The following is a 24,888-nucleotide window of genomic DNA, read 5'->3' on the forward strand; positions in this document are numbered from 1 at the left end:
AGCAGGTGCGAAGCCCTGGAGGCCTGGTGCCGGTGCGCGCGCGGCCGAGCTCAGGCGCCCCCCACCCCCCCTCCCGCCTTGCTGCCCGCCCACGCGCCCGCCACGCCCACCGCCTACCCGCGGGCTCTGGGCTGCACTTGCACATGCCCGCGGGGGCGCCCGGAGGTGCCGCCGGGGCAGCCGAGCGCCAAGGGGACACCCTCGGAGCTCCAGGGGCAGTGAGGCAGGTCCTGCCGGTCCCGGGTGAACCTCGTCGGCTTCCTGTCCTCGGAGAGGGCCGTGCTCCAGCTGGCGGCCGGAGGGTCCCGGGTCCCGGCCCCTGGGGGAGGAGAGCAGGGCGTGGAGGGGAACCCTGGGGCGCATGCGCCGCTCGGGGTGGGGCAAAAAGCGCTCCAGTAGGTGCCACCTGCCAGCGCCTTTCTGTCCTGAACCTCGGCTTCCCCTTCTGTTCTGTAAGGACCGAGGCGGGAGCAGTGCTACCCAACACGCAAGTGCTGCTCAGCTGTGAGATTTTGTTTTTCAAAGTGCAGCCCCTGAACGGCCTCGCCAGGGAGCTTGTAAAAGTGCAGAATCCTGGGGGTGCCTGGGTGGCTCATTCGGTTAGGCGTCTGACTCTTGGTTTTAGCCCAGGTCATGATCTCCCTGGGATCAAGCCCCACATCAGGCTCTGCACTGACATTGTGGAGCCTGCTTGGGATCTCTCTCTCCCTCTCCCTCTCTCTTTTCTCCTCCCCCGCTTTCTCTCAAAATAAATAAACTTTTTTTTTTTTTTTGATGCAGAATCTTGGGCCCCATCCCTACTGAACCAGAATCTGCATTTTAACAAGATCCCCCGGGTGGTTTTTCTTGCACATTAAGTGTGAGAAGCAGAATGTGGTGATATTTGTGGAAATAGTTTCTTCTTTAAGCACCAATCTCAAAGTAAATGCTAGGTTTTAAATTATACAGTATCTGTTCAAGTCAGCAGAGTCTGGCACAGTGCCGGGCATTACACACACACACACACACACACACACACACACACCCAAGAACTTCATAAATATTTTGGGGGAAATAATGCCTACACAAGTAACAAACATTGAGCCCTCACTATGTGCCAGGTGCTACACTAAGGCTTTTGCATCTACTGCCTCATTTACCTGGTGGCTACGTATGGGGCTAGAACCAGTGTGTTTTCCATTGTCTCTTTCCATTTCCAGTGAAGAGACTGGAACAAAGAGGCTTAACGGCTTGCCGGATGCCTCTTACCCAGCGAGAGCTGGAGCAGAGAGCCCAGTAACCAGGCTCCAGACTTGGTGTATTTAATTGCTCCGTTTGCTGCCCTGGGTTGAGTGAGTGAATGAGAGAAAGGCTCCCGAAACCCCCAGCTGTTTACCTGAGTCTGTTTCCAGATGATGCACCAGGCTTTCTGAGCGAAGCAGAAATAGAAAGGTATGTGACTTGCCATTTCTTACAGGTACTCCCCAGGGCAGACCTGGGGACCCCGTGGGGAAGGAGGAGAAGGCATCTGCTCCATGCCTCCTGCTGTGCTCTAATGGCACAGGAGCAGCCCCCACCTGCCAGTGCATGTCCCTGGGGAGAGAAGATCTCTGAGGAACGGTCCCTCTGAGCAGAGCAGAGTCACTAAGGGAAGGCTTGGGCGGAAGACAACTGGAGCCAGGCTTGGAAGGCAGGGGAAGGTGGAGAGGGATGGGGGGGGCAGAAGGGCAAGCGGTGGAGGGGGGAGGGAACAGCATGGGGAAATCTGTTACCCCTTCCCCTTTACCTGAGAAGGTCCTCAGCATCTCTGGGAGGGGCAGGATTTTCCTGTGAACATCTCGGATCTTCTTGACAAGGGCAGGAGAAATGGTCTCTGGACTCACAAAAGTCTTCTCACACCTACAACCAGTTCCTCCAGAATTAGAGGAAGGTCCTTTAGGAGAATGTCTGGGGCTTGTGGAGGCTGCAAGAGGTCGTTACCCTGTTTGCCTCTAGAGGACAGTACAGGGTCACTAGGAAAAGGAGAAGGCGCTTGAACTCCTCTGTGACTTGTGTGCTGCTCATTACTAGGGGAAAGGGGATGGGGGAGAACAGCGGGATGGAAGAAAATGTGTCCTGGCGGGTCACCCGCTGCATGACCTTGACAGCACCCCTACCCCCTCCCCCAACCCCTCAACCCCCAAGCCCCTTCCCCCACTTCCTGGTCTCAGCTTCCTCTGCAAACCAGAAGGCCTGCAAAGCCCATCTAGATCGGAATCTCTAACACAACTTGAAAAGTATGTTTGGAGATGCTTCTTGGGTCATGGGCCCCCAGGGTAGACCCCCCCGGGGTTCAGGCCCCTGTGGATGCATGACCCACAGCTGTGACAGCTGCTCCCTAGCAGAGCACCGGGAAGGCGCAGGCACTTGGAGCGGAGGAAGGGAGAGGAGCTAATATTCACAGTTCCAGCGGCTGCCCCTTGAGAGTAGTGTTTGTAAATTCTGAAGGAAATGGGGCAATTGAGGGGGGAAATGGTTGAAGGCAGGCTGCCTGGTCTTTCCACGTTCCGTGCTGACTGTACTTGATAGAAGATGTTCCCCTCAGAATTACGTTTTGGTGTTAACGCTGCCTCGAGCACTAATAATTTCGGGAATTAAATGGATGTTCCTGGATCAGCCTAAAAACCTGATTGTTGTTTGTTTCTTCACTTTTAAGGGGAAAATGTGTCCCTGATACCAAACAATCAGTTTTAAAAACGAACTCTTGGAACACAAACCTTTGAGTGGAGGCTGCCTGTGTGTGTGTCTGCCAAAGCAGTTTTGTGTTTCCGCGCAGCCCGCTGGAGGGCGAGGTCAGAGTGCCCCCCAATGTCCGTGCCCAGGGGACACAGGTGACGGATACAAAGTATACACCCCATGTGTGAAGGAAGCAGGACTGGGAGGAGGCCCTACCTGCTCTGGCTGACGCCCACATCCTACAAAAGAAAAAGAACATGCACTCAGTGTCCTCAGGTCCTTCCCGCCGGAGAGCCTGCACATCCGTTCTTCGTAACGCATTGGCTCAAAGTTCTCCTCTTGAAGAAAGTTCTGTGTGTCTAATGACCTACCCATCAGACTATTCTTTTGCACCATGCCTCCCTACTAATGTGGGACTCTGGCCAGATCATTCAAGCTCACTTCTTTGTCTTAGCCTCATCTTGGGAGCGTGTTCTGCCTCCAGTGATTGAGAGATGGTGGAGAACAGGCTCCAGGCCTTGAGTTACCAGCCGAACCTGATGTGACGCAGGATAACGTGAGGACCATCGAAACAGACGCCACTATGGAGTTCTCTCTGTGAACCAGGACCATGCGAGGCATTTGGTACGGATTGTTTATCATCTTTGCAGGAGCTCTAGGAAGGAGGTGCTACTGTTATCCCCATGTTTAGGCGGGCGCAAGGCTCGCTGAGGCCACACGACTGGAAGAGCCTGCCCTCAAACCCAAGAACGGCTGATTCCAGAGTCTTTGACACGACCGCAGTGCGGGGTCAAGTCATCCAGCCTTTCGGGGTCTGCCCCTCTGTAGCGTCTCTGGGCTGAAGAAACCCAACAGCTACCAGTCCTTCCTAGCAGAAGACCTATGCTCCCCTCTCCTGCCCCTCTGCAGCATCTCCCAACCTCAGCTGCTGTCCCTGCCTGAGCAATCCCTCTCCCATCCCACGAGGCAGGTTGTGGACAGCCCCCCACATGTAGCAGGACACTTGCCAGCTGCTGGCAGTTCTCCAGCTCCTCGGCCTCGGCTCCGTGCCTGGCAACCTCCTCGGAGAACTTGGAGATGTAGTCTTCTCGCTCCTCGCAGACCTGCACCTCCAGCCCCCTCAGCCTGGCCAGCAGGAGGCCCCGCTGTTCCCTCAGCTCCTGCTGCAACTTCTCAAACACGGCTTCTACCTGCTGCTTCCTGATTTCGATGTGAGTCTGTGAGAGGCAAAAATATAGACGTGGCCAGGAGGAAGCTCAGAAGCTGGGTTCCAGGAGGGTCATCGGTATTCTTACTGTTAAGAGTGATAAGGACTAACTAAGTCTCTTGTATAATATGATGGGTCTCAGGGTAAACTTAACGTGATGAGGGCTATGTTCTTGTCCTACCTGGAGATTCTACCCGTCATACACATTATATCCTCTGAGCCACACTGAACTTTCACACTAACCTCACCCCACCTCCCCTAGGGCCCAGGGGAGATGGCAGTAGTCATTAATCGGAGAGCCACGCAAGCGAAGGAAGTGAGGTTACAGGCAACGCAGAGTGTGTGGCATTGGTCTTAGCCTCTGACATTGCCTCCTGTAGGGCACACTCTGAGGGGGGCACAGGGATGCTGGAGATCCCTTCCTGTCCCAAAACTTGTCTCTTGGTCAGGGTACCAGAAATTCTCATACTGCAGCTTTCCTCTTGGATAAATAACCATGTAGCTGGGAGCAGGGAGCCCCACCATTCACCTACCGTGCCCAGGGACACCCTCATGGTCTAGGGTCAGCCTCACGGCCAGACTAGAGGGCAGACCCTTGTATACATTTCCTGGCCCCAAGCTTCCCATCTGAAGGCGATGCTTTCAGGCACTGAGACTGGGATGGGAAGGGTTGCTGAGGGCCAAGGTTCTACAGCCATGTCAGCGTGAACGTGGGCTTTGCTGTGTGGCCTTGGGAGCATCACTTTCCTGGACCTCAGCTTTCTGCTCTGTAAAGTGGCTGATAAGTGGATCTTGGGCTAGAAGTCATCACAACCATTTCCAGCTGTGATGCTCTGGGATTCCAAAACCTTGACCCCAAATGCCCTTGTGCACACATAGGGAAGTGAATGAGAACAGTTTGCCTCTTCTCACCTGCCAGGCCCCCAGTCTGCTAAGAAAACCCCCAGAGGACAAGGTGCCCAGAAGCTCTTTACCAGAAGCATTTGGAACTTCTGGTCTTCCCGACTCTTTATGTCCTCAATCTCTTCTCCCTCCACCCTCAGGGCTTCCAACTGAGTCCTGACACCGTCCTGTGGGGAGAAGAATGGGCAGAAAGGGGTGGCTTAATTCACAGATACAAGTTGTCTGCTGGGTCCCAGGCACACGGCTGACCACTGAGGGATTCAGCGGTGGAAAGGGCTGACCTGAACAGACCAGCGCCTGAGATGAGTCAGTCACGACGACACTGGCAGCCGAGGTGGGAACACAAAGGGCACAGGGGGGATCTCAGAGACAGAAAGCACGTACAGTGGGTCTAGAGGGGTAGAGTGTACTGTGTGTCCCTGGACTGCACACGTAGAAATTGCTGAAGTGGTTTAAAAAGGAGTGGGGGGAGAGAGAGCCGGGTCGGAGGAAGTAGCTACGTGAGAAGGAGCCGGAAGCAGGAAGGAGCAGGTGCCCAGCCGCCAGTCCAGCTGGATGCTGAGGTCCTGGGAGGGGCGGCTGGGAGATGAGGGGCATGAGGGAGCCACAGGAGGGTTTGAGCAGGGAAGCAACGTGGTCTGCTGTGTGTTTGCGGAAGATGTACCTCGTGGAGGGTTGGAGGGTGATCGGAGACAGAGAGAGTGGAGGCAGGGAGCACGTCCGAGGCCGTCCAATGTCTGGGTGAAGCACTGAGAGCCTGGATTTGGTGGCGGTTGTGGGGATGAGGCGGAGTTAAAGACCCAAGAGGTGCCTCTGAGAAATCGCTTGCAGACCTGGTGACTGGATGATGAGAGAGATCTGGGGGCAGACAGAGGGGGCAGCGTCCCTGAGACTGGATGGGCCAGGTCATGCCCACTCTCACAAGGAGGAGCCCTGCCTGCCAGTCGCCCTTGCTGGCCCCTCCCGCCTCATCCCTCTGAGTCCAGCAGCCAGGGCTTTGCGAAGTCTCCAGTCTGGGTCCCGGGAGGCCTGGCTCAGCCTGCACAGTGGGTGGATTGTCTCAAGGGCAGCCAACTCATGCTTACGGTTCTTGGCGTCCATCACCGAGGGGCCTCTGAGGCTGGAGTTGAAGTTCCTGCAAGACTGTGAACAGCCACACATCCAAGTGACCCATGGCCCTCTCCGTCTGGAAGTGTCCCCCGTGTCCCTACGCTGGAGTCCCCTGATGTGGCAGCCAGGGCCTTCACCTGGACCCCTATCCCGTTCCCTCCACTACGTGTGACCAGACACCGTCCCACCCCCAAAGGCCCGAGGTAAAGCCATGCTTCTTACCTGGTTGGGCTGGCAGGCCCCGTCCAGGAAGCCCACGGCGTGGGTGTGGTGGGAGGGGCCCTCTCGACAGCGCGTGCACAGGAGCTGAGCATCATGTCCGCAGAAGAAGCATACCTTCTCCCCGTGTTCCTCACAATGCATCTCCTCCAGAGTGCCCAGCGGCACGGGGACTGTGACAGGGTCTGTGTGCCCCTCCTCCTTGCACCATGGACACAGCAGGACCTTGCAGGAGGGCTGGGCCCCCATCCCAGAGGGCAGATGAGGCACGGCCAGCAGGAGGTGTGTCCACAGGTCCTTTGTGGGGCCTCTTGCAGGCCGGACAGGTGGCCTCCTCGTGGGAAGGGGCTGAGGGCATCACGGTGCCTTCCCCAGCCTGTCCACTGAGGCCTCTGCCTCAGGCCACACGAATGTCCTTCCCCAAGATGAGTCACGTTTGCGTGAGTCACTGAGGGAAGACCACGGGAGGCTGAGACGGGGAAGCCACGTGTGCTTCCCCGGAACCACCCATCAGCGGAGTGGGTTCAAACTCCAGCATGGCTCGAATCACCCAGCATTTCCCAGCCTGGTCAGCCTGCTCTCTGTTCCTGGGCTGGGGAGCCGAGCACGGTTTCCTGGAACCACTCCCTGGACCACGGAGGGTGGAGAGACCTGGGAAGAGACTCCACTTCCTGTCCAGCAGAGCAGGTGGGAGCCATAAACCTCCGGCTCTGAGGTGTGTCCGGGGCGGCAAAGTCCATCCTGGGGCACGAGGTGCTCTCGGGGGCCCCTCCTCTGCCCAGGCTGGCCTCCTTGGCTTGTGCGCCCTGCCAGCCCCAGAGCCAGTGTCCCCAACAGGGTGACGCTGGGTCACGTTGTGCTTCAATTTTACTCCCTAACTTCAGGCGAGAGAAGGCGAGAAACTGCAATATGAATGATTTGTATTGATAAAATTTGCAAACCCCAGCCCCAAAGGTAACAGACATTTGTGTTGGCTTAGTATTCTCATATTATTGTGTCCAATCTAATACCAACCCTTTGGGACAGGGATGATTACTCTCTTTTTACCGAAGAAGACATGTGAAGTCACGAAGCTGGGAAGCTGTGGGGCTGGGATCAGTCCTGGCCTCCAGTTCGGGCCTCCTTTCCCGGCCTCCTCTCCCGGTCTCCAGTGCCAGCCTCCTCTCCCAGCCTCCTCTCCCGGCCTCCTCTCCCAGCCTTCTCTCCTGGCCTCCAGTCCCAGCCTCCTCTCCCAGCCTCCTCTCCTAGCCTCCTCTCCCAGCCTCCAGTCCCAGCCTCCTCTCCTGGCCTCCCCTCCCGACCTCCTCTCCCGGCCTCCTCTCCCAGCCTCCTCTCCCGGCCTCCTCTCCCAGCCTCCTCTCCTGGACTCCTCTCCCGGCCTCCTCTCCTGGCCTCTAGTCCCAGCCTCCTCTCCCAGCCTCCTCTCCCGGCCTCCAGTCCCAGCCTCCTCTCCCAGCCTCCTCTCCCGGCCTCCGGTGCCAGCCTCCTCTCCCAGCCTCCTCTCCCGGCCTCCTCTCCCAGTCTTCTCTCCTGGCCTCCAGTCCCAGCCTCCCCTCCCGGCCTCCTCTCCCGGTCTCCAGTGCCAGCCTCCTCTCCCAGCCTCCTATCCCGGCATCCAGTCCCAGCCTCCTCTCCCAGCCTCCTCTCCTAGCCTCCTCTCCCAGCCTCCAGTCCCAGCCTCCTCTCCTGGCCTCCCCTCCCGACCTCCTCTCCCGGCCTCCTCTCCCAGCCTCCTCTCCTGGACTCCTCTCCTGACCTCCAGTGCCAGCCTCCTCTCCCAACCTCCTCTCCTAGCCTCCTCTCCCAGCCTCCAGTCCCAGCCTTCTCTCCCAGCCTCCTTTCCCGGCCTCCTCTCCCAGCCTCCTCTCCTTGCCTCCAGTCCCAGCCTCCTCTCCCAGCCCCCTCTCCCAGCCTCCTCTCCCGGCCTCCAGTCCCAGCCTCCTCTCCCAGCCTCCTCTCCTGGCCTCCAGTGCCAGCCTCTTCTCCCAGACTCCTTTCCTGGCCTCCTCTCCCAGCCTCCTCTCCTGGCCTCCAGTCCCAGCCTCCTCTCTCGGCCTCCAGTCCCAGCCTCCTCTCCCAGCCTCCTCTCCTGGCCTCCAGTGCCAGCCTCTTCTCCCAGACTCCTTTCCTGGCCTCCTCTCCCAGCCTCCTCTCCTGGCCTCCAGTCCCAGCCTCCTCTCTCGGCCTCCAGTCCCAGCCTCCTCTCCCAGCCTCCTCTCCTGGCCTCCAGTCCCAGCCTCCTCTCTCAGCCCCCTCTCCTGGCCTCCAGTCCCAGCCTCCTCTCCCAGCCTCCTCTCCCAGCCTCCTCTCCCGGCCTCTAGTCCCAGTCTTCTCTCCTGGCCTCCTCTCCCAGCCTCCTCTCCCGGCCTCTAGTCCCAGCCTTCTCTCCTGGCCTCCTCTCCCAGCCTCCTTTCCCGGCCTCCTCTCCCAACCTCCTCTCCCGGCCTCCAGTCCCAGCCTCCTCTCCCGGCCTCCTCTCCTGGCCTCCAGTGCCAGCCTCGTCTCCCCGCCTCCTCTCCTAGCCTCCTCTCCCAGCCTCCAGTCCCAGCCTCCTCTCCTGGCCTCCAGTCCCAGCCTCCTCTCCCGGCCTCCAGTCCCAGCCTCCTCTCCCAGCCTCCTCTCCCGGCCTCCTCTCCTGGCCTCCAGTGCCAGCCTCCTCTCCCAGCCTCCTCTCCTAGCCTCCTCTCCCAGCCTCTAGTCCCAGCCTCCTCTCCCGGCCTCCAGTCCCAACCTCCTCTCCCAGCCTCCTCTCCCGGCCTCCAGTGCCAGCCTCCTCTCCCAGCCTCCAGTCCCAGCCTCCTCTCCTGGCCTCCAGTCCCAGCCTCCCCTCCCAGCCTCCTCTCCCGGCCTCCAGTCCCAGCCTCCTCTCCCGGCCTCCTCTCCTGGCCTCCAGTGCCAGCCTCGTCTCCCCGCCTCCTCTCCTAGCCTCCTCTCCCAGCCTCCAGTCCCAGCCTCCTCTCCTGGCCTCCAGTCCCAGCCTCCTCTCCCGGCCTCCAGTCCCAGCCTCCTCTCCCGGCCTCCTCTCCCGGCCTCCAGTGCCAGCCTCCTCTCCTAGCCTCCTCTCCCAGCCTCTAGTCCCAGCCTCCTCTCCCGGCCTCCAGTCCCAACCTCCTCTCCCAGCCTCCTCTCCCGGCCTCCAGTGCCAGCCTCCTCTCCCAGCCTCCAGTCCCAGCCTCCTCTCCTGGCCTCCAGTCCCAGCCTCCCCTCCCAGCCTCCTCTCCCGGCCTCCAGTGCCAGCCTCTTCTCCCAGACTCCTTTCCTGGCCTCCAGACAGGTGCTCCTCCTGAGCCCCAGGCCCAGGTGACGGTCAAACAACCATGGTTCTTCATCCGATCCCCTGCGTCCTTGGATAAAACCAAAGAAAACTCCCATTGTCACACGGACTGCTCACCCCTTCCCACCGGCCCGCCCCTCCGGAGGGTGCAGCCCTCAGTCCCCTGCGATGGCCAGGCCTGGAAGTGTGGCCAGTTCCAGCTGAGATGTGCCACAGTGTAAAATACACCCCGATTTCAAAGACTTAGCACCAGTTAGAAAGAGCACAAAATCTCTCATTTCTTATCTTTAGACCAATCACGTGTTGAAATGATAGTATTTGGGGTTAACAAAACATTAAAATTAATTTCACTTTTTAGAATATGGCTACTAAGGAAGTTTGCTTGCATCTGTGGCTCACGCTGTATTTCTACGTGGGACACACAGCTCTGAGTGCATATTATGGCCGTCCACCTTCCTCCTGCTGCCTTGGGCAAGAATAACCCAGCCTTGCCCAAGCTCCACGCTGACAGCATGGGTGTCATTGGGCTGGGGGGTAGGAGTGTGGGGTGTGCAGTCACCATAAATGAGTGCTGGCCGCTGCTCTTTTTCTCGGTCTCCCCCACAGGGGGTTTGGTGCAGCCTCCTTGGAAGCCTGTGGCAGGCCGCTGGGGGCATCACTGGGGAAGCCGTCTGGGCTGTGTCGCCCTGAGCACCGCCTTATCTGGGTCCCGACACCCCCTGCCTGCCCACTGCTTGCCCTGGGCCCGCTGATACCTGTAATCTCCCTGGGCACAGCTGGCCACGTTGCAGGGGCTGGGCTGGCATCTCTGCTCTCTGACTCAGTCTCCCTCCCACCCCCAAAGGAGGGACCTATCTGTCAAGCGTGGGCGGCCGAGATAGCAGCACTGACGTGCGTGTGGATGAACAGGAGGGAACGCTGAGCCCCAGGCTGCTGACACCAGCCCAGAGAGTCACCTCTGCAGCTGCGGGCTCTTCGTCCCCCCTCTCCTCTGCTGCTTGTCCGTCTGTCTTGGACCATCGCATCTGTGGTTTTGGGACAGGGACAGAAGACCCCGGGCGTGTAGGCGGATGCCTTGCCTCTGGGCACGTGTATGTGCAAGATGACCATGAGGGTGCCCGTGCGTGTGTGAGATGTGCCGTGTGTCCTGACCGCTTCCCCAGCCAAGCAGAGAGGGCGACCTTGAGGAGCCAGTGGGCACAGCAGCACCATGGCCTCGGCCGCCTCCGTGAGCAGTCTGGTGGATGAGGTCAGCTGCCCCATCTGCCAAGGCACCCTCAGGGAGCCGGTCACCATCGACTGTGGCCACAACTTCTGCCGCAGCTGCCTGACCCGCTACTGTGAGGTCCCGGGCCCGGAGCCAGAGGAGTCCCTCGCCTGCCCGCTCTGCAAGCAGCCCTTCCGCCCGGCGGGCTTGCGGCCCAACTGGCAGCTGGCCAGCGTGGTGGACAACATCGAGCGCCTCAGGCTGGCGCCCCCGCCGGGCCTGGACGAGGAGGACGTGTGCCAGGAGCACGGGGAGAAGATCTACTTCTTCTGCGAGGACGATGAGGCGCAGCTGTGCGTGCTGTGCCGCGAGGCCTGGGCGCACCGGGCCCACACCGTGCGCTTCCTGGAGGACGCAGCCGGGCCCTACCGGGTAGGAGTCTGTCTCCCCCACTCTGTCAGCATGCAGGCAGCTCCGGGTGCAGGGCCGGTGTTTGTGCGTCCGCACGTTCTGAGCTGTTCACTCACGGCCGACATGTAGCTCGGTGAACGTGCACCGAGCGACGGAGTGGCCATGACGTGAGAGTGTGTGTCCGCACACGGGGCCTCAGGACACAGGGTTTGTATGTGAGGGGATGAGGCCCAAACAGTACGGGACAGGCAGGAGTGTTTTCGTGTTCACCAGTGCGCGTGGGAAGGTGGAGGGGGTGGCTGACTGAGTGTGTAAGTGTACTGTGGGAGTGGTCATGTCTGTGAGTACATGCATGTTTGCACGCAGCTTGGGTACACGTATGCGGGGTGCAGCTTTATCTTTCATTAAATCTGAGCACCTTTGAGTCACTCACACACTGTGTTTCAGCAAACGTGGGTGTCTGCACGCATTGGACGGCGAGGGTCCTAACTGTACTTCCGAACGTACACCTACGTGTGTGTACCTCTACCCAACTCTGTTCTAGAGCAAGCAATGTTTAAAACAATTACGGACTATTCTCACATCATCCGAGTTTCTTCTCCCTTCCGGAATCACACGCAGGAAATTGGCTGTATTCACAAGAAAAGGTTGTTTGAATTCGTTTCCTCAAGATCAGGGAGAAAGTGGGAATACTTTCAAAGCAGGGCTTGTCGAGCTCAGGACAGTCCCACAGACAGCTTACCAAAGACGAAACAAGTCGGGGTGCTTATCCTGAAGACAGGAAGGCTCAGGGGGGGGAACCAAGGCACAGCAGGTGCTGGCACAGGTGAAGAGGACAGCTTCGATCACAATTCTTGGAAAGCGAAGCAAGAAGAAAAAGACCCCTCAGGCCACCAACCCCTGGAGGCAGGGGGTTGGATGGGATGACCCCTCTTTACAAGTCGATGTTTCCGTCTTAAATGGTTTATGCTCTTTCTCTCCAGGAGCAGATACAGAAGTGTCTTGAGGGTCTAAGAAAAGAGAGAGAAGAGATTCAAAGAATCCAGGCAAGAGAAAACCAGAGGACCCAAGTCCTGCTGGTAGGTCCGTGTCCCTTCCCAGACCCCTTTCCTCCGTCCGGACCCAGGTGGCCTGGCACGGAGGGCTTCCAAGTCACTCTGCATGTGAACCCTGACTTCCTCGTGCAAATCTCTGTCCCGAATTTATCTTCCTGTGAGATTAAAGTCGTCATGACCTCATGGAATTGCCATAGAACCGAATGAGATTGTGTGCATAACGAGCTCAGTGCCGTGCATAGAGTGCGCGTTGTGAAGGGCAGGGGATTGGGTGTCCCCATCACCTCCTCATCGCCTCCCCTCAGCCACGTGTGTGCGTAGAAGCCCCGGCAGGCGGGGCCACAGCATGCTGGGGGATCAGTGCAGCGGCGGGAGGGATGCCGTACTGTCTAGGGACCTGGGGGTTGGGGCTCTGAGTTTCCACCAAGCCCCGGAGGGCATGAGCCTGGGCCAGAGGGAGAAGGCAGTGAACCAAGGAAGGAAAAGAAAGCTGAGGAAGGGAAAGAAGGAAGAGAAATGACCCCCCGGCCTCTCCTCCTGCCCCTTCAGTCGCAGGTGGCCACCAAGAGGCAGAAAGTGACTTTCGAGTTTGCGTATCTGAGCCAGTTCCTGGAGGAACAGCAAAGCGTCCTCCTGGCCCAGCTGGAGGCGCTGGACGCGGACATCTTGAGGCAACGGGAGGAGTTCGACGTGCTGGTCGGTGAGGAGCTCTGCCGCTTTGGCAGCCTGATCTCGGAACTGGAGGAGAAGAATGAGAGGCCAGCGCGAGGGCTCCTGACGGTGAGGCCTGGTCCCCCGTGCTCGCCTCTGAACCCCTGCTCCTGCACCCCCTCCCTCGCAGGCCTTTGTTCATCCCACTGCCCATCGGCAGGGAGAGCTCTGCTCGTGCCGACCTCTCGGGTGGTTTGTGAGGGTCCAACAGGAAAGTGCGGCTGAACGCGGCACTAAGCCTCGAGTGCTTTGCAGGCCCCAGGAGCTCTTTCCAGGGCACCCTGTGCCATGTCACCCCCACCGGGCAGGAAGTTCTTCCCGGTGCATTTCACTTCTGCACACGGGAGGGAAGACACGCGGCTCCCTGCTGGGGTGCTGAGAAAGCAGGGGGCCTGGGCCTCCAGCCGGCAGCCAGGTCGCTTAACTGTATGGATCCAGAAGATACAGGGCTTGGTGTCTGGGATCCTGATGCCCTGTAAACCCCAAAGCTCTGTGACTCTGGGATCGGGGGCCCTTTGCCTACCGGGGAACACGGTATTTGTCTTTTCTGGGTATAAGGAAGTGGGGACTGATCTGCTCTCCCCTCTTTCTCGCAGGACATCAGAAGCACTCTGCTCAGGTGAGTCGTGGACTGCCCTCCCCACTCCCGCTTGCGCACAAGCACGCTTCACCCCATGTCTGCACACGGCACCCTCAGGTCAGGGGCGAAAGCCCTCAAATGCATGTCCACACGCAGCTGCCGAGAGTAGGTAGTGGGGTCCATCCCAGAGGAAGAAGCTCTGCCCATGGGAACTGCACCTTCACGCCTGGTCGGCAGGCAGCCGGCTGAGTCTGGGGACATTGCCATGGGGAACGATTCCCAAACCCCGACCTTCGTGTGCCCCTAGATGTGAGACCAGGAAGTGCCGGAGACCAGAGGCTGTGTCCCCCGAGCTGGGCCAGAGGATTCGGGACTTCCCGCAGCAGGCCGTCCCACTGCAGAGGAAGGTGAAGCTGTTTCTGGGTAAGAGGACCCGTGAAGCCTGGGCTGGGAATGCCCTCCGCGTGCCCTGCCCCATGCTCGAGTGACGTCTGGCAAGGCTTATGCCCCTCTCCTGTCTTATCCGCACATCTTTATAAAATATGCTCGTCAGCGGCACCTGGGCGGCTCAGTCAGTTAAGTGTCCGACTTCGGCTCAGGTCATGATCTCACGGTCCGTGAGTTCGAGCCCCGCGTGGGGCTCTGTGCTGACAGCTCAGATCCTGGAGCCTGCTTCACAGTCTGTGTCTCCCCCTCTCTGCCCCTCTCCTGCTCATGCTCTGTCTCTCTCAGTCTCTCGATGATAAATAAACGTTAAAAAATTAAAAATAAAATATGCTTGTCAGGATAACGTGACAATGAGAAGAGATAATGAAGATGAAGATTTCTGAAAAGATTTAACTGATTTTAAAAATAATTAAATAAATCTGATCTATTGGCATTAACCACTATAAAAAATAATGGTTAACAAAACCTGTCATTCTCAATACTTTAAAAAAGAGACATTTGTAATGCATGATAAATTTTTTTTAATTTTTCTTAATGTTTATTTTTGAGAGAGAGAAAGACAGAACGCTAGTGGGGGAGGGGCAGAGGGAAAGGGAGACACAGAACCCAAAACAGGCTCCAGGCTCCCAGCTGCCAGCACAGAGCCTGACGCGGGGCTTGAGGTCACCAGCTGCAAGGTCATGACCTGAGCCGAAGTCGGACACTTAACCGACTGAGCCACCCAGGTGCCCTGCATAAGTTTTTCTTATATAAAGTTTACGTATTTATTTTGAGAGAGAGACAGGGAGAGAGCAAGCGGGGGAGGGGCAGAGAGAGAGGGAGAGAGAATCCCAAGCGGGCTCCAAGATGTCAGCTCCGAGCCCCACGTGGGTCTCGATCTCACAAACCGTGAGCGTCAGAGGCTCAGCTGACTGAGCCGTGCAGGCTCCTCTGCACGATAAGGTTTTGATGGTGAACACTGCTCATTAATAACCAGCAGCGCCATTTCTCTCTGCCCTGCGTGGCTGACCTGTCTCCCTCCCCTTCCTCCCACACGGCCGGGCACACGGGTGGGAGACCCCAGAAAGGTTGTGGTGACGAGAAAAGGTGTGAATGCTCAGAAGCGGGTCAGGCCTGTGGCTCTCAGCCCACACCCACAGGACCTCAGGAACGCTGCCCCTGGTCTCTGAGTGGCCCGCCCGGAAGAGGCCTGCACTCAGTCCATCCTACAAGTCTGCCCAGAGGGCTGGCAATGAAGAGCATTTTACTCTCATCAAAGGCTGGCCGTTGCCTATTCCAGAAATCATTTACAAGGAAAGCAAGAAATAAATTAAGCCCTCATCTGCTCTTGGAGTAGACGTTTCCGGAGCACCTCACATGTCCTGAGCTCAGTGGGGTCCACCCAGGGCAAGGGCAGTGACCCACGACCTCACCTGGGATCCTGCTAGGAGCCCATGTCCTCGGCCGTCCGAGTCGCAGTCAGGCTTTGGCAAGCGCTGCAGGGGTCTGAGGCCAGGTTTTGAACCACTAACCCTTTGTCCCTCCCCTCTCTGGGCTCAAAGTTTCCTCTTTGTGAAATGTTCTGTGGTTTTGTGAGACTAAGGGAATCTCATCCTGTTGCGCGTCCTCTCTACAGAGAAACTCTGCCTCGAGTTGCACTATGAGCCAGGTGAGCAGCGGGTATGGGAACGGGAGGGCATGGGGAACCTGAAATCGAAACGGAAAATTTTGCAGGGCTCTACGCTGGGCACGGCCAGAGTCCCCTGCCCACACGTGAGGAGGGGGGAGAAAGGTTATATGGGACTGGGACAAGGTGTTATCAGGGAAGGCTTCCCGGACGAGGGGCCTCTGACCTGGTTCTACAATTAACAAGTGACCCAGTGACACACACACTGCTGTGCCTCATGTGCACAGTGACTCCAGCAGGCGGGAGGGAGGGCCTTCAGGTCTTCTCTGGAGGTGCTGAGTGAGTGGCCATCTCTGTCCCTCCGGGCTTTCCCCGCAGCGTGCCTCTCTCTGGACCCCCAGACCTCGCACCCGAAGCTCCTGCTGTCTGAGGACCACCAGCGGGCTCAGTTCTCCTACAAATGGCAGAGCTCGCCGGACAACCCAGAGCGTTTCGACCGGGCCACCTGCGTCCTGGCCCGTGGTGGCTTCACCGGGGGGCGGCACACGTGGCTGGTAAAGCTGGACCTGGCCCACGGGGGCAGCTGCACGGTGGGTGTGGCCCGTGAGGATGTGCGGCGGAAGGGGGAGCTGAGGCAGCGGCCCGAGGAGGGCGTGTGGGCCGTGAGGCTGGCCTGGGGCTTCGTCTCGGCTCTGGGCTCCTTCCCCACGCGGCTGGCCCTGGAGGAGCAGCCCCGGCAGGTGCGGGTGTCCCTGGACTACGAGGTGGGCTGGGTGACCTTCGCCAACGCCGTCAGCCAGCAGCCCATCTACACCTTCACTGCCTCCTTCACCCAGAAGGTCCTCCCCTTCTTCGGGCTCTGGGGCCGAGGCTCCAGCTTCTCCCTGAGTTCCTGAGAGGGCATGGCCGCCCTCCTCCAAGTCCAGGCTCACCCGGGGGAACAGAAATGTGTCGGTTGAGGACTTTGTAAGGACCAGGGGAGTGCCCTGCAGTCTGCTGACCCACCTCTCTCTGGGACCCCCAGCAGAGGCCAGAGCATGCGGGGGGGCGGACCCTGGCGAGTCCCAGGTCTGGAGCTCTACCCCAGCCTGAGACCAACCGGCTGTGTGATCACAGGCAGGGCACAGGCCTACGTCACGTCTTCTCCCAAAAACATCGGGTTCGTTCCCTCGCACCCTCCAGAATCATTTAGTGTGTGCTGACCGTGAACCAGGCAGGATGGCAACCTCTGGTGGTCTGAAAAGGAAAAGGAAAAACTTCAGTATCTGAAGGAACTCACACACCAGACAGAGGACATGGGAGTGATGGAGGCTGGGGACGGGCCGCCCTGGTGGTTGGGGAGCTCAGAGGATGGGCCCTGGCCCCCCGGGAGGGCTTTCTGGAAAGGACGGCTCTGAGAGATGAGTGTGTTCAGAGGGGGAAGGAGGGATGGCTGACTGGTGGCCCCAGGCCATATTGGGCCGCAGTCCTTGTGAGACCCTGATGCCACTGAGGCCTCCCTCCGCTGGGGGGCTCTTTCGCCTGAGACCAAGGTGTGGGCCTTGCTGGGAGGCGAAGCCATAACCCACGGACCCTACATTCCCCTGCAGAGAATCTTACTCCACTCTGCTGATCGCCACCTGGGGCCTGGAAAGGGTGGGCAGGGGTGAGGCTTAGCTGTGGAGCCAAGATGCAGGGGTGCAGAATAGCAGGTGGGGGGGGCGGGGTGCTGGGTAAACTGCACCAGAGTTCATGCGGCTCCAGGCATCAGGGGGAGAGGAGGGAGCCAGCTCAGGGAAGGGCACGTGCAGGACGCCAGGAGAGACCAGGCCGCGTGGGGCCGCGTGGTACGGGGGATGCCGTCCGGTGCGGACCCGGGACGGGCACGAGCACTAGAGTGTGGAGAAGGACTTCAGTCGCCCCGGGTGGAATGTTAACTCCCGTGTGCAATAAAAGCATTGTCTTCATGCATTTTAGTCACTGTCTTCCTTTCTGCCTGGACATAGCCCTCACCACAACCTCTTAGTGTTACCTGGGTTCGCTCTGCTTCCACACCAACGAAATGTTGGGCCACCTCCTCACTGGCGCCCAGGTTGGCAGGTGGAAGAGGCGAGGGCACCAGGAGCTGGAACTGCGGGGGGACTGATGGCTCCCTCCAGGCGCATTCATAGTGTTTCATATAAAATGTTGTATATTCAAAACAACGGACACATAACAAGTCTCTGTATGATGATAATACACATCCCAAACCCCAAGACCCGGGGTTTCACCAGAAAGCGGATTGTGTTTTTCTGTTTATTTTTACTGGTGTTAGCCGGGTCCCCACCTGCGGGGGGCCTGACACGCATCACACCCCCTAACCTTGGCCACTCCACGAGGCGCATCCCCTTCGTGTCCCGTCTTCAAGGGAAGGAAGCCGAGGCCTGGTGAGTTTGGGCTGTGTGTGCAGCAGAGGTGGTGCTCCCAGGGCCGTAACGCACGTCTGACTAACGGGTCTTAACCCCTACACGGCACCGCCCTGTTCTGAGACAGGTGCGGTGGGTCCCGGTGAGCAAGTCGGTGCGGCCACAGTCCGCATGACGATTGGGACTCAGGACGACAGGACCTATTTCTCATGCTGAGCAACACAACCACTCATGCGTGAAAACGCTCACACCGCCGCTCCGCTGCTCCGCCCCTCACCCCTGCTGGTGACGCTTACCTGACCTGGAGGGTGGTGTCCGTGCAGGGGAAGAGGGTAGATCCTGAAACACGGTGACTCCGTGAAGCTCCGTGCTCTGCTAGTCACAGATCTGCTCTCGGGGTCCCCCCTCGAAGGGCTGATGCTCCGCATCACCTCCTCCAGGACCCCACAGGTCTGCACCTGAGTTTTCACTACTTACACTCCACTCCACGACCAAGAATGGAGGCTCTCTCAAGTTAGTTCAGAATACTAGGAAAACAGACATGCAAATAAGGAAAATGGGATTTTCCACCCCAGGCCTCATGGGAAGGTACGGCCGGGGCGCCGGGAGCACAAAACCAGGCCTCAGAGCAAGGACGAGAGATTTTAAAATGCTAATAATAATAATAATAGCAGACACACGCAGCCCTCCCTCTGGCCTGTCACCACATTGAGTATTTTATATGCTGACTCCCACCACAACCCTGCAGGGTCGGCCGACAACCGTCCCCGACGGGCAGGTGGCTAAGGGCAAGCGGGCACATCCCATGGCGCACACTAGGGCTCAAGTGATGTGGCTCCACGTCGACGCTCAGGGCCACCACCCAATACTGCATTTGTGTGTCTGGAACTGCTAGAAAAGGACACGAGGCCCAGAGACAGGGCGACCCTGGGGCCACTCAGCAGGACGTGTCACCACACTTGCTCCAATACGTGGCTGCGTGCTCTTTCTTCTGCTACAGCTCCTCCGGTGCCTAGTGACATGTTCATCATGGTCCCACTTTGAATTTCCAGGAGAACCTGATGTGCAATGAATTATCATCCCTCACCCCACAGGCTGGCCTGGCCGTGCCTCTGCTGGTCAGGCCAGTGGAGGACAGAGAGCCGGGCAGTCACCTGCAGGGGGAGTGAGACCCTGAGGCCTCCAGCCTCTTCCCAGCCCTGGTGGGATATTTGTGGACAATTCTGTGTGACATTAGTCCTAACCATGATGCAGGTGTTCTCAGCTGTCACCTGCAGGGCTGCTCTTGGCTAACGTCCTGTTCCCTGATTCCAGGTCTCCTGTTCCTCTGACTCCTACAGCTTCCTGCCAACTCACTGTCCCCTCTCTTTTCTGAACATCCACACCAGAGCCTTCTCAGGCCCCTGCCCCAGGTCCCCTACTCCCTGCCCCCACTCCATGCCATGCAAGAGTCAGAGAGGTTTACCTTAAATGCTTTGACACCACATGAGGGTCAGAGGGCATGATGTGACCCAAGTCTCACAGCCAGCAAGCCCCAGGACAGCACCCCTCCCAACACACACACCAGGCTGCTCCAGAGACACACAGGGGCCAGAACAGGGAGCCACACCCCCCTACAGATGCTTGGAGGGGGGCCTTCCCCAGACTCCGCAAACTTCACCGGACCTGCAGACAGTCTCTCCTCTTTCTGTGCCCTTAGCCAATGATGTTCTGCCATAACTTTTCCTAGCTTCAGGTTCCTGTGGTGGAACCACTTCTAGAGAGATGTACATGCCTGTGTGTCAGCCCCAGAGAGGCAGGTTGCTGGAGGGGGCAGATATGGTGGCCCTGAGCCCAGGATGAGGAAGAATAAAATTCTGCCCAAAACCAGAGAGTCCTAGAGGCACCAAGCTTGGGGTGAGAGGACCAGAGCTCACTGAAGGGAAGATGGTGGGGTGAGAGGACCAGAGCTCACTGAGTGGAGGACAGTGGGGTGAAGGGAGCAGAGCTCACTGAGGGGAGGACGGTGTGAAAAAGCAGTGGGTAATTTTTTAAAGTGTTTACTACACAAAGAGAACATAGTAACAGAACATTTTCCCCTTGACTCAGGGTGTTATTCTCCTAACACCTAAATGCCATGTGCTGATTCCCGAGACTCTTCACCCCAGGGAAGCCAGTCTTGCGGGACTGACTTAGCAGTTGTGCAGCCTCTGGTGCCGGGTCCCCCCCACCTGCCGCCCCAGTCCTGGTGATGGTAGACCAGGGCCTCTGTGGGACACAGACCCACAGCCCGAGGAGGCTCAGCCTCTGTCTGATTCTTAAATCAGCATCTCGTTGGGTCCCTGTGTCCCTGAAGCTTGGGACATACTCAATGGTTTCTGTTCCTAAAAAAAGTTTGCTTCCAGGTTTTTGATAAACAAAAATGAAGAAATCTGGTGCTGATGTCGACATAGGCCTTTAAGAATTAAAGTAGGGGCGTCTGGGTGGCTCAGTCGGTTAAGCCTCCGACTTCAGCTCAGGTCACGATCTCGCGGTCCGTGAGTTCGAGCCGCGCGTCAGGCTCTGGGCTGACGGCTCAGAGCCTGGAGCCTGCTTCCGATTCTGTGTCTCCCTCTCTCTCTGCCCCTCCCCCGTTCATGCTCTGTCTCTCTCTGTCTCAAAAATAATAAATAAACGTTAAAAAAATTAAAAAAAAAAAGAATTACAGTAGAAGGAGAAGGTGCGGGTGTCGCTGAGGGCTCTGGAAACATGCTTTTCGTAACCCTTTTTAGATCGGTTACCAAAGGCACAGAAGACCCACAAAACCGTGGTGGTGATGCTGTATGGTACTGGGACAAGATCACACAGAAAACAGGAGAAGGCAGAGCTTGCAAACAGACCTATGTTTACAAAGGAGGTTGCATTTCGGACATCAATCAGTGAGAGGAGGGACAGAATCTGGACAAGACCATGTTGTGAAAACTGGCTTCCAACAGTAGAGAAACATGCAGCCAGTTCCTCCCTGGAGCCACATGTGAAGGTCACGTCTGGTTAAAGACCCAAGTGTGAAAGTGAAACTCTTAACGTTTGTAGAGAATCATGTTAGAGAACAAACTGTGGCCTGAGGGTGGGGAAAGACGTCTGAAAAGGAACCCCAAAGGCACGAACTATGAGGGAGTCATTTGATTACATCAGCATCCAACACTGCGGTCCAGTGACAACAGCAGGGACAACGCCAACAGGGAAAGGCCAGGCCGAGAGATGATACCCACACGTGTGAAGCCAAAGAGACTCGGGTGTGGAATATAAAAAGGAAAGCCTACAAATCAGTAAGAAGGCAGGAACCTGACAGAAAAGTTTGCAAAGAACACGAGTAGTTAACTCACAGAGGAGCGCCCGGAAATGCCCACGTGCGTGTGAATGGACACGCAGACTCACCAGTGATTAGACAGATGGGAACTAATGCAACAAAACTAACAAAGAGCAGACAGCTGAATAACGGGGGACGTGGGGACACGTGTGTGACATATGGACCACCCAGCAGGCTGGGCACAGCTGTGCTGGTGAGGGCACTGCCCTGCACACACCTTCCTCTGTGCCCAGGGGCTGGTTTCTGGGTAGATGTCCCGGGAGCTCCTAGGCTCACGGCAGCATCACTGTGGTACCAGGGACATGGGTTCATGTCCAGCCCAGCCCTGGGAACGGGGGAGGGCAAGGTGACAGATGCTCGTGGACACGGGGACCATGTGACACGCAGAACGTGGGCTGACCCTAATAATGTGCAGAGTGGAAACACAAGAGATAGGTGAGCCTATGGCAGTATTTTGTGAATTCAGCACGCCACGCAAAAGTACATTTTTCCAAGCCACCTACAAATAAAAATCCAGCAAAGAGTTGCCACGGGTAGGGGATGGTAATTAAGCAGAAAAACAAGTAAAACAAGACGACAGTTGTGGGCTGGAGATAAGGGTGTGCTGCTAACTGAAGAGTGTGGCTTCATTTACCACATCCTCCCACCGAGGTCAGAAAAATAGATTTTAGATTTTTGTTCCTGTCGCCTGTTTATGAGGAATGTCTTTTATCTTTACTGTTTGTTTGTTTGTTTGTTTGTTTGTTTTTTGGCCTCATTTCTTCTTGTAAACTCTCATTGCGTTGGTGAAGAAGGGATGTGCGGGTGGGGGTGGGAGTTCAGAGGTGACTTCGGCCCGAGTCTGTGGGTGAAATTGAGGTCAAGGGCCAGAGGTCGGCAGAGATGTCCAAACAGGGAGACGGAAAATGGCAGTGGGCAGAGGTGACCGGGATGCTACTGGGTGTCACCAGCGGATGGCAGAGCGGAGCTGAGGTGGGCGGGGAGGGGTCCGTGTGAATGGAAAGCTCCAGCAAGCCGACAGACCTTCCCCTGGCCACCCTCGCAGCCCACCTTCTGGGCCTCACCTCCTCAGACGCTCTTTCAAAGCCTCTGCCTCAAAGGTCACGGGCTCCCCGGGAATGAGGGCCCCGGGGGCTCCTTCCCAGGCCTCCCCACTCATGGAGGTGACTGTCCCCTGTCCCACCCGGTGGCCCCCACACGCCCATCCCCCCAGCACTGCCCAGCTCCTTCTTCACCTTTCTGGGAAAGGAGGCTTTCCTGGGCTGCTTCCCTAAGGCTTCTCTATCTCCAGCCTATGCCCTCCATTTTCATCCTGATTCCCCAAACTGTCAACCCCATGTTTCCAGCCGAGAGCTAAGTCTCTCAGGCACCATGGGGGGCTCAGATCGGCCAGGCCATCGCCCCCACTGCTGTGCTGTGCGGTCTCCGTATTTCTGTCCCTGGACTCATCATCTGCTGCCATCGCCCCTGACACCTCAGTCCCATTTTCATCTTGACCCGAGTTATCCTCTCTTCCAAAGGGCCTCTCATTACCAAAGATAAGCCAGAGCTCCTAACCCCGCGGCCTGGCTCTCGGGGACCTGCCTGCCCCCACGTCTGTTCCCAGTGCTTCCCCACCAACCACAGGAACTGTGTGTGCTGCCTAAACACACTCTTGTGGCCTCACCTTCCCTCCGCCAGGAGGGCTATCTGCCCCTCCCTGTTGGAATCGCGCCTGACTGTCCCCAAGGTCCAGGTCAAAAAGCCACAGTCTCTCCTCCTGGTGCACTTTAAATTTAATAGAGTCTGACGTCACGTACAAACACTGTATGAATGAAAACAGGAAGCAAAGATAGTAATAAAGATAAATGCATGAAATAATCAAAGATAATATAGACCTACCATTTATAATATTCAAATAAATAAGGTAAAGTTCTCTTTTTTTAATGGAACCATCCAATTTTTACATTAAAGTAATATTTAAGTGATGAATCGCTAGGTTCTGCTTCAGAAACCAATACTACTCTATTTGACTTGAAATTAAATAAATAAATTTTAAAAAGAAAAATAAATATTTAGTGGGTGAATGTCACATGAACATGCATTCATTATAATTAAAAATCAAAATTGAGGGCACCTGGGTGGCTCAGTCAGTTAAGCATCCGACTCTTAATTTCAGCTCAGGTCACGATCTCACGGTTCATGAGTTCAAGCCTCGCATCAGGCTCTGCACTGACAGTGAGGAGGCTGCTTGGGATTCTCTCTCCCTTGGCCCCTCCCTGCTCACTCACTCACTCTCAAAATAAATAAACTTAAAAGAAATCAAAATCAAAATTGTACAAACGTTTGCTTTCCTAAAAATACCTCAGAGAGAAAAGGACAGATTGAAATACAGGAATTAGTGCTACACCTCTTTTGTCATAATGAATATTTTTTAAAGGTTTGTGATCCTACCAGATATCAGATAAAATGTGGCTTCACAGCAAAAAACTGACTGAAAAGGGCCTTGAATAGTAATGAAAAATGAGAACCTAGCAATACTGAACCTCCTTCCCAAAAGGTTTACTCACAAAATGTGTAACAGAAGAAGTGGTTAACAGACCAAAGGTACATTTTCCTGATACACTAGCCAAAACAAACTACCAACTTTCAAAGAGTATGCTCCTGGGGAGCCTGGGTGGCTCAGTCGGTTGAGCGTCCAACTTTGGCTCAGATCACGATCTCATGGTTCAGATGTTCAAGCTCCGAATTGGGCTGTGGGCCAACAGCTCAGAGGTTGGAGCCTGCTTCGGATTCTCTCTCTCTGCCCCTCCCCTGCTCACACTCTGTCTCTCTCTCTCTCTCAAATATAAATAAACACAAAAAAATTCTTTTAAAAGAATGAAATCACTCATTACGTTTTATGAGGGAAAAGGTGTTGATGAAGAAACCTGACGATGTCCACAGAGTAGTGGGTCTAGAAAAATGTCAGGAAATTAGCTTCCGGGAAATACGAGCTTAACAGGCTCTCATTTGAATCTGCAACACCAACTGCCTAAAAATAAACCTTATAAGATATACAAGTACTGCCAATATAAGGTTTAAATAAAGGCAATTTAACATCTGATTCAGAAACGTAAAGGAAAACGCTTCACAACATACCCTGCTATTGGTTGCAAAGGTGAAACGAGACCTCAAAAGTCATAATTCTTTTTTTTTTTTAATTTTTTTTTTCAACGTTTATTTATTTTTGGGACAGAGAGAGACAGAGCATGAACGGGGGAGGGGCAGAGAGAGAGGGAGACACAGAATTGGAAACAGGCTCCAGGCTCCGAGCCATCAGCCCAGAGCCTGACGCGGGGCTCGAACTCCCGGACCGCGAGATCGTGACCTGGCTGAAGTCGGACGCTTAACCGACTGCGCCACCCAGGCGCCCCAAAAGTCATAATTCTTGATGCAAACAGGTTAATGCAGAGCCAGTTGCAGTGAGGGTCTCTCTGTGAACCTGCCAGCCTGCGTCAGAAAACTCCTCTGCTGGGAAGCCATCTGCGAAAGGTGAGTACACGAAAAGATGCTGCTGGAGTTTTTTAAATGCCATAAAGCAACAATTATCAAAACTACATAATCACTTCAGAACAGAAAAAAAAATCAACAGGCTGGAACAAAAAAATATATCCTGGGGCGCCTGGGTGGCTCAGTCGGTTGAGCGTCCGACTTCGGCTCAGGTCACGATCTCGCGGTCCGCGAGTTCGAGCCCCGTGTCGGGCTCTGGGCTGATGGCTCGGAGCCTGGAG

The 24,888-nt window shown here is 56.5% G+C and overlaps 2 protein-coding genes across 2 annotated transcripts; one reads left to right on the forward strand and one right to left on the reverse strand.

Annotated features, from left to right (window-relative positions):
* Positions 1-108: 108 nt before the first annotated feature.
* Positions 109-6,671, reverse strand: TRIM15 (tripartite motif containing 15). The gene is made up of 8 exons (XM_030316788.1): positions 6,583-6,671; positions 6,137-6,464; positions 4,876-4,971; positions 3,684-3,911; positions 2,911-2,933; positions 1,766-1,878; positions 1,376-1,408; positions 109-319 (listed from the first exon to the last, which is right to left on the reverse strand). Exons 1-8 carry the CDS (start codon positions 6,669-6,671, stop codon positions 114-116), a joined length of 1,116 nt encoding a protein of 371 aa, XP_030172648.1. The 3' UTR covers positions 109-113.
* A 3,640-nt stretch (positions 6,672-10,311) lies between these two features.
* Positions 10,312-17,679, forward strand: LOC115513476 (tripartite motif-containing protein 10-like). The gene is made up of 7 exons (XM_030314652.1): positions 10,312-11,046; positions 12,009-12,104; positions 12,630-12,860; positions 13,388-13,410; positions 13,679-13,794; positions 15,434-15,466; positions 15,803-17,679. The coding sequence occupies exons 1-7, from the start codon at positions 10,618-10,620 to the stop codon at positions 16,318-16,320; spliced, it is 1,446 nt and encodes a 481-aa protein (XP_030170512.1). The 5' UTR covers positions 10,312-10,617; the 3' UTR covers positions 16,321-17,679.
* The last annotated feature ends 7,209 nt before the right edge of the window (positions 17,680-24,888 follow it).

Source organism: Lynx canadensis, chromosome B2, assembly GCF_007474595.2.
Source record: "Lynx canadensis isolate LIC74 chromosome B2, mLynCan4.pri.v2, whole genome shotgun sequence".
Lineage (NCBI taxonomy): Eukaryota > Metazoa > Chordata > Mammalia > Carnivora > Felidae > Lynx > Lynx canadensis.

Bases quoted from the DNA above. Each gene is read 5' to 3' on its own strand.
- TRIM15 (XM_030316788.1), bottom strand. From the start codon at position 6,671: ATGCTGGAGTTTGAACCCACTCCGCTGATGGGTGGTTCCGGGGAAGCA. The intron at 6,465-6,582 runs GTGACTCACGCA...TCCCACGAGGAG, and splicing joins CCTCCCGTGGTCTTCCCTCA to GCCACCTGTCCGGCCTGCAA. The intron at 4,972-6,136 runs GTAAGAAGCATG...TTCTCCCCACAG, and splicing joins GGGCCTGCCAGCCCAACCAG to GACGGTGTCAGGACTCAGTT.
- LOC115513476 (XM_030314652.1), top strand. From the start codon at position 10,618: ATGGCCTCGGCCGCCTCCGTGAGCAGTCTGGTGGATGAGGTCAGCTGC. The intron at 11,047-12,008 runs GTAGGAGTCTGT...CTTTCTCTCCAG, and splicing joins ACGCAGCCGGGCCCTACCGG to GAGCAGATACAGAAGTGTCT. The intron at 13,411-13,678 runs GTGAGTCGTGGA...GTGTGCCCCTAG, and splicing joins ATCAGAAGCACTCTGCTCAG to ATGTGAGACCAGGAAGTGCC.